The sequence below is a fragment of the Geotrypetes seraphini genome, chromosome 1, assembly GCF_902459505.1.
Source record: "Geotrypetes seraphini chromosome 1, aGeoSer1.1, whole genome shotgun sequence".
NCBI classification, from domain to species: Eukaryota; Metazoa; Chordata; class Amphibia; order Gymnophiona; family Dermophiidae; genus Geotrypetes; species Geotrypetes seraphini.
The window spans coordinates 480,744,300-480,753,364 of record NC_047084.1 but is presented as its reverse complement, the minus strand read 5'-3'; the positions used below and the strand labels follow the sequence as shown (position 1 = coordinate 480,753,364).

Sequence of the window (9,065 nt, the reverse complement as noted above, 5' to 3'; positions counted from 1 at the left end):
GTTCAAAGACAGAGAGCAAATGTTTTGGTACCAAGTTCTTTCATCTCGTTACACCCACATGAGCAGGGCTCCTTGCTCATTATAAAGGTTTTATGGCTTTCTAGGGTGTCTGGCATATGAAGTCATACAGCACTGATAACAGTTCAGCAGAGCACTGATAACAGTTCAGCAGAACCTTGAAGGGATATCTTCCCAGCAGGGAATGGAAACAAGAACATGATTGTTAGCATTGCAAAGGCTGAAGATGATTACAGACAGCAAGGTACAGGCTGGGCCTGGCTATGGGAAAATATGTCTGTAGTGTCCAGCATAGTGTCCAGCATACACAAGTGAAAATATAGGTCTGTAGAGTCCAGTTCAATCATCCGTATGTCCAGGTTATACATGTCAGTGCAGAGACTGGAGGTTGGGATGAAGCAGAGAACCCTCGACTCTGTGTAAGCAGAGAAGGAAAAATAGGTAGAGGAAGAGGCTCCCTGGCACTGAGTTGCAACAGAAGGGAGAACCACAGCTGTTGGGGCCACCGAGGAGCTATTAGAATCATGGTGGCACTCGTGGACTTGAGAGTGACGAGAGTGTTGAGAATCAGAGGGAATGGAAGGAACGCATACAGGAACTCGTTCGTCCAATCCAGAAAGAAGGCATCTGCCTCGGTCCCGAGAGGGGTGTAAACCCTGGAGCAGAAGCGGAGCAACTTGTGATTGAGGGGGGACGCGAACAGATCGACGTCTGGAATCCCCCAACGAGCAAACACCTGACGCAGGGTCCTGGAGTGGAGCGACCACTTGTGAGGGTGCAGCAGACTCAACCTGTTTGCCAGACAGTTCCGCTGGCCCTGAATGTAGACAGCTCGAATGAATATGTTGCGGCGGATGGCCCAATCCCAGAGCTGCACCACCTCCAGGCAAAGGGTCCTAGACCCCGTGCGCCCGTTTGTTGATATAATACATGGCGACCTGGTTGTCCGTGTGAACCAGCATCACCCAGTTGCGAAGCAGGTGACAAAAGGCCTTCAGAGCGAGATTGGCAAAATCTTAAAAATCAGTATAGATTGCCAGTCCTATGCTTCCAGACAGATTTCCTGGGACACCAGGCCGCTCAGTGGTACAAATTAATATCTGAATTTTTGAATAAGAAACAAAAGACTGGTCTTCTTGACATTTGGAGCATTGAGATAAAGCATCAATTACTGCATCTCAATGGCCACAAATCTGGACTTGGAGGATGAGATGCACAGTGTCTGCATCTATGAGACAAACATGGTTTTTCTTGTTACATAGAGCATTTTTGACCCCTGTTCGATTACAGAAGTTAGATAGTTCTAAGTCCAATAGATGCTGGCGCTGTCATCTTGAAGTTGGGACATTGGTTTATCTATTGTACTATTGTCCCTTGATACTTAAATTTTGGGAATCCATCTGGGATCAAGTGAACAAAATATTGGAAAATCCAGTGGCACTGATGTACAATCCCATCCTATTTGGCACGTTAATGAGGGCTAAACGCCAAATATCTGCTCGAACTAACAAACTTCTCTTTATAATGAGAGGGGTTGCCATAAAACTTATTTTGAGGAACTGGAAAAACTGGGATCAATTAAATTATACTTTTTGGTGGGAATCCTGATATCCGGCTAAATGATTGTATTATGTCCATGAAATTATGAAGATATTTACCTGGATTTGTTAGCATTAATAAGACATCATCAGCAAATAACATGATCTTATGGTTATACCCTCCACAGGTTATGTCTTGTATGTCTTCATTGGTTCTCACTGGTTGTGCTAAAGACTCAATGGACAAGGCAAATGTCTCCCTTGCTAAGGCACACCCCTGTCTCGTGCCTCTAAACAATTCAGTTTTTTCCGTATAATAACATAATGATCAGCTTATATACCGCAGGACCGTGAAGCTCGATGCGGTTTACAAAAGATAAAATGTACAATTGCAAGAACAAAATTAATTATCCAGATACTTGGTGAACAGGTATGTTTCTAAATGCCCCCTAAATTCTAAGTACTAGAAGTTACAATCAATCGATCTAAATTCTTACCCCATAAAGCTGCCCGATAGGACAGTAAACGGTGATTATTTTTTTTAAGTTTGCAACCTTTTACAGGCAGGAAGATAAAATTCAAATGCAAGAATCTCTTGTGTTTATTAGTGGTAATAGAAGAGAGATCAGTTAAATATTTAGGGGTAAGTCCAAACAAAACTTTGTTGCAAAAGCAACCAAGCTTGAACTTCACTCGTGCCTCTACTGGCAACCAGTGCAACTCACGAAAAAAAGGTGTTATATGGTCAAACTTCTTCAGCCCCAAAATCAATCTGACCATGGCATTTTGAACTATAAGTAGTCGCTGCACATCTTTGAGAAACCGTCAGGTAAACAATGTTGCAATAATCAAGTTGACTAAGGATCATGGATTACACCAGGAGTCTGAATGATGAGGTATCAAAGTAAGCCCTGATAGAGCAAAGCTTCAAGCGGGTAAAAAAATCCCTTCCTGACCAGAGTCCACTTGATTCCTCAGAGTCCAGCTCAATATAACACCTAGTATCTTAATGGTTGGTTGAATAGGATAACTATGCTTATCGATGATGTATCAATATTAAATGGACAAGCTAAAGGTTTATTATATATAGAAACAATCCATCCAATATATCAATTCAGGGAGTTTCATTTTCTCAAAAAACTGCAAAAAGGGCTAAGAAATCCCATCAAATGCTTTTCCTGCACCAATGGAAAATAAGAAGGCTTGGTCCCTAGATCTCCCGCTGCCTGAATAACATGTAATATTCTTCTATTATGATCATATTTCTATCTTCCAGCAAAGCCAGATTAGTCTTCATGTATAAACTGAGGTATAACTTTTTGAAGGTAATTTGCCAATATTTTAGTCAACATTTTGTAATCAGTGTCCAAAAATGAAATAGGTCAATAAGATTTACATTTACTTGGGTCGTTCCCTGGTTTTAAGGTAAGAGAAACTCCAGCTAGACTCCAAGAATGTGGTAAAACTCTATTCTCATGAATATTATTATACATACAGTGGTCAATACTAGAATCAAACAACAGCCAAATGTCTTACAGAATTTATTCATATAGCCATCTAAGCCTGCAAAACCTCATCTAAAGAGATTGGATGGTCAAGAGCTAGCCTTTCTGTGTCTGTCACCTGTGGTAATTTTATCCCTTTGAGAAACTGTAAAAGAGCAGCATCTCTAGAAAGCTTATTACAAAAATTTAAAAAATGTTGCTTGTATTCATAAGCATCAATATAAACTTGCCTTTCTATTTCAATGATATAATTTTAGTCTTTTCCATCATAGTCGATGTGATTCAAATTATTGTTGTGTAATCTAATTTTTCATTTATATCTGCTAAATCTAAATCATATAATTTATTTTATTTAATTTTAGTTTCATGTAACATCTGATCTATATGGAGTAACCCTTTACCTTGTTTCTTCTCCTGTTGTAATTTATCTAAGTCCTCACGCAACTGATATTTCTGCTGCGCCTCAGTCTTTCAAATATGATCTTGAAAAGATATAATCTATCCATGTAGGACTACCTTCAATCCTTCCCATATTACAGATGTACTGTAACTTCAGGTGTATCATTTAGTTCCAAATGCTGAAGTATTTTGCTGCCCAATAAATTCAACATTACGAGTAGATGGATCTTGTAATAAAATATCTTGAAATTCCCAATATCTAAATCCCATTCTCATCACCCAAGGCTATAAGATCATCACCACAGGAGTGATCTGATCAAGTCTATGAATATATTTGAGTTAATTTCACCTGATTCAATACTTTAATATTTCTCATCTACATATCTATCCAAGAGTAGGTTTGATGCACTACAAAGTAAAAACGGCCCAAACTTTTTTTTTTTTGCTTCTGAATTCTGTCTTCTCTACTCTTGAAACTTTACTCAAAAGGCTTCACCCTTCTCCATACCTGAATCTCAACACTCCTACATCTCTTCTCTAAAACTGTAATTCATTCCCACTGATCTAGTCCCCTAGTACCTATGGTTTTACCCATTCCTGACCACCCTCTGTCCCCACTCTCTCTCTCCTCTGACCCCACTGCTCTCTATCCTTGATTCCTCCTTGTCTCTCATGCCATCCTTTAAGTGCCTACCCTCTGTTGCCTCCTCATCTTCAACACCACTGGTGCACTTCTTTTCCCAGTCCATCAGAAGTGATGGGCAGCAATTGCATTCGTAAAGAAGTAAAATTTATGCTCCAGAATTGTTGCACATTATTTGAGTAGTAAGACTGTGGATTAAGGCCAGTTTGTTTTTTGGGATGAGGTACATTAGCCAGTGCGTGAGTTTACATTAATAAACTGAGTAAGTTTCTCAAATTTTGACAATTGTTGCAAACAGTTTGTGGTCCCTGTGCATCCTGATTTAAGGAAGTAGGAGCAATTTCCTGACAAGAATATATATTTTACAAACAGCTGTATCTCCCTCTTTGGAGTAAGCAGTTACAGGTTTATTATATTTTATACACTATTTTGAGTTACAACCTGTACAAATCAGCAGTTATATAAAACAAAATATGAGCAGAAAGGAAATCAAAAACAGTCAAAGTACAAACCCCCCCATACCCTATCAACATAATACCCATTCAATCAAAAACCACCTTATTCTACTAATACTAATAGGAAGGAGTGGAATAATGGTTAGAGCAACAGCCTCAGCACCCTGAGGTTGTGAGTTCAAATCCCATGCTGCTCCTTGTGACTCTAAGCAAGTCACTCAATCCTCCATTGCTCCAGGTACATTAGAAAGACTGTGAGCCCACCAGGACAGATAGGGAAAATGCTTTAGTACATGATTATAAATCGCTTAGATAACTTTGAAAGGCGGTATATAAATACCTAAAATAAATAATATAATCGCATAAGCCTGCTGAAACAGGATTTTAAACTTTACATCGTTTTAGAAAAAGATAATTCTTCTCTTAACGCAGTGGGCAGAGAGAGTTCCATAAAACATTTGATGTTAAGATATACATGGACTAATAGATGCATGTTGCATTTCCCAACAATTCTCTGCAAGTCTTTTACATTTTACAAGTAATGCAACCAGGTCTCTCTTCCACTTAAGTTGGACCCATATATTATGTAATGCTTCAATCCTTAGCAGTTCAATCAATAATCATACATGAACAAAATTTGCAGCAGTTCTGATGCTTCCAATATCATGCAGCATTCATTGCATCTCTCTGGATTTCTCTATTTACCGTACTTCCTAAAGTATTATGCCTCTAAAATAGTTAACTCCTATTAAGTTTAGGTCAATGAACATGTCCTTACATCCTTAAAAAAAAGACAGACTATCTTCATTGTGTTCTCATGGCTTCATCTTCCTATTTTCTACTAAACCCATAAGTTTTTGTTAAAACTGGTTATTTCCATTATATCTGATGTAGTGACATCTACAGGAGCTCCAGACCTAGATTTCTGCAATGCATTCTTTCACAGGAAATCTCTACCTTATGTAGAGCAATGGTTCCCAACTGTTGGAACCATCGAGCCAATCAGGTTTTCAGGATATCTATAATGAATATGCATATGAGAGATTTTCATGCACTTCCCCTTTCATGCAAATTCACTGTGGATATCCTGAAAACCTGATTGGCTGGGGTTCCCCCAGGACAGGTTTAGGAACCACTGAGCTCCCATTTCTACCCTTCTACACAATCAGGCTTTATAAGTCCCCAATAACAAATACGATTATAGATCAGACTCTATACAAGCAACACATGAACTGATTCCAAGCACTTTCAAAAGCAAATTTTTTGTAGTAAATCGATCTTACTTATTTAAACCCAAACTCATATGAAGGCTCTTGTTTGCAATGATAAAAAAACCATTAAAAAATGCAGTCTCTTAATCAAGCTAATAATGCATAAAACTCCCCATCACTGTTTGACCCCAGTATTTGTCCCTTGGGTCCTTTGGCATATAAGCAGCGTTGCATCTCCATTTCTCTTTGAAAGAAGTTCAGTATAACTTTCTGGTTCTTTGATGAATAAAACATATAAGCATTGCTTTCATATTTAGGTGTTTTCACATTGCAAGAAACCTCCCCAACCCTGAAATGCCCTGTCTAAATTAGATTATAAGCTCTTCTGAGCAGGGACTGTCTATTGCATGTTAACCTGTACAACGCTGCGTACGCCTTTCAGTGCTATAGAAATAATAAATAGTAGTAGTAAGTAATAAATATCCAAAATGGTGGTATTAACTCAAAGCTTGCATTATTTTGCTGTAGAAATGAGGCCCAGTATTTGCAATAGTGAAGGAGCCTAAAGTTAAAAATACATTGCACGTCACATCTGTGGGCAACATGAAGGTAGCCCTTCTGCTTCCTGTGGGAGCCAGGGGTGGTAACAAACCATCCAGAAACCATGCTAATCTTTAAAACAGTACTACAGTTTCAGAAGACAAAAATATACCATGCAATAAGTCCCAAACTACAGACACCTTTTGTTTTAGAAGGAAAAAAACATGAAGCTATTGAGAAACCAAGAGTCATAATTAGAATCACTTTTACTCAAATCAATAACTATACTCCACTACAGGGATGAGCCATCCACAAAAATGTAACCTGTGCCACATGAGTTGCTGCAGTCCTTTAGGACACGTCATAATGGGAAGGCCTCCCCAATCCCTCCCCACACCTAAAAATATATTTAAATGAAAAAGAATCAGCAAAGATAATGTCAGGTGTTTATTGCTGTTAACGTGATGCAACACCAGATTATTTTTGGTTTAGTGACTGAGCACACAGGATAATCACATAGATATTTGGCATTTAGTCATAATTATTATTAATACAAAAAGCAGCAAAGGTTTATAACAAAAGGTCACAGAATATTGTACACACAATCAACCAAATCTTGTAAACACTAGTTTTCTATTATATTTGAGCACTGAATGTTTCTATATTCCTAAAAAAAACACAACAGAATACAAGCAAACATGGGGAAATTCTAAAAACGGTGCTTAAACTTAGGTGCCCTACCAACGCCTAGGTTAAGAAACACCGTTTAAAATGGCCAAAAACCACAATATTAAAGTGCCTAAATAAAAGGCACCAGAATCGCACCTCCGTAGGCACTTTAGGCCACCTAATGCCACTGTGGGCATGGCTGACGCCAGACATGGCATTAGGTGGTCTAAAACGTCAAAGGTGCGATTTGCAACAAAGTTAGGTGCTGTAAATTTAGGCCTAGAAAACCCAGGCCTACATTTCCAGCACCTATCCTTCCCAGGGGCGCGATTCTGTATACGGCAAGCGATCAGCGGCCGCCGCTATTGGCATCATATAGCGAATCCGGTAGATAGTGTTAAAAGAAAAAAATATATACTTCTGTATCCAGTTTCATATCCTATAACCATGGGAGAAAATGTTCAAACAGAGACACCACAAAAAGTGCTCCTGGCATTTCTTCTCCAACAAATAGCAAAAATAAAGTGCAGCACCAATATCATTTCAAATAGGAAAATAGCCGCGCTCTGCCATTATTTGTAGTAAAATATTTCTTGAGTTTGTTTCTTCAAACTATAGTGTGTCCATCATTTTGGATTCATCATCCTCCCTGTGATCTGTTGGGCTTGTGTTGCAGAGGCCTGTGCCCTGATAGCAATGGAAAGAATGATCAGCATTCTGCAGAAGGAAGGAAAAAAAGACCATATTGGTTCAGAAAACATATGCAATACACAAACTGTGGCAATTTGCTTTGGATAATGCTTGGTACTGTGAAGGAGTAAAACAGGGCATTTTAAAACAACTTCCCAAAAACCTCATTTAATCCCTTCCCTTCCTCTGCAGGCATGAAACAATTCTTAACAAAGCTGTATTTGTGTTAGCATTTAGTATTTCAGAAAGTGTAATTAAAAGAAATAGGTGTTTGGGGCTGGCTGTGTGGCTCGGGTATTAGCCAACTTAATTTTTATTTTCCTGGCAAGGGAGAAAGGGGGTTAAACAGGGCTGCAGAGGCAATATGTTAGAAACAAGGAAAGAAGGGTGGTACCTTGGCAACCAGTATTCCTATAGAATTTGTGTGGAGACCTCTGGTGCTATGCCATCTTACAATTTGGCATGCCCACAGCCAGTATGTCCCGTGAGATTATGTGGCTCTGTACAATTCAAACCATGAAACTAAAATAACCCTGCACCTCATTGGGTGGTTAAAAACTCCTACAGAAACAAAAAGGAAGGAAGGAACCCTGCAGATAAAGAAAACTAAGAAAGAATATGAAGAGAAACTTTCAAAAGAGGCAAAAACTCAATTTTTTTAGGTACATCAGAAGCAGAAAACCTGTGAGGGAATCCGTGAGACCGTTGAATAATCAAGGAGCAAAAGGCGCGCTAAGGGAAGATAAGGCCATAGCAGAGACTGAATGAATTCTTTGCTTCGATCTTTATGGAAGATGATGCAAGAGATCTACCTGAACTGGAAATGGTTTTCAAGGGTGATGATGCGGAGGAACTGAAAGAAATCTCGGTGAATTTGGAAAATGTACTAAGCCAAATCGACAAAGTTAAAAAGTGACAAATCACTTGGACCGGATGGTATACATCCCAGGGTACTAAAAGAACTCAAAACATGAAACTGCCGACCTGCTGTTAGTGATCTGTAACCTGTTGCTAAAATCGTCTGTAGCACCTGAAGATTGAAGGGTAGTCAATGTTAACGCTGATTTTTAAAAAGGGTTCCAGGGGAGATCCGGGAAATTATAGACCAGTAAACCTGACTTCAGTGCTGGGCAAAATGGTGAAAACAATTATAAAAAATAAAATCATGGAATACATAGGCAAATATGATTTAATGAGATGGGTCAGTCGAGGAAGATCTTGCCTCACCAATTTACAGTTAGTTATTTTCATATAATGCCACTTTTAACAAAAAAGTCAAATCAAAGTGGTGTACAATAAATAAAAGCAGTGGGCAGTGACTTCTATGAAGGTGTGAATAAACGTGGATAAAGGTGAGCCAGTGGATGGTAGTGTATCTAGATTTTCAGAAAGCTTTT

General features: G+C 38.9%; 1 protein-coding gene across 1 annotated transcript in view; it reads right to left on the bottom strand.

Annotated features, from left to right (window-relative positions):
- Positions 1 to 6,557: 6,557 nt before the first annotated feature.
- CDC37L1 (cell division cycle 37 like 1) overlaps positions 6,558 to 9,065 on the bottom strand; it is a 56,312-nt gene continuing 53,804 nt past the window's right edge. The window contains exon 7 of the mRNA XM_033925556.1: positions 6,558 to 7,695. Within this exon, the coding sequence (XP_033781447.1) occupies positions 7,591 to 7,695 (105 nt within the window). The 3' untranslated portion in view covers positions 6,558 to 7,590. The remainder of the gene's footprint in view (positions 7,696 to 9,065) is intronic.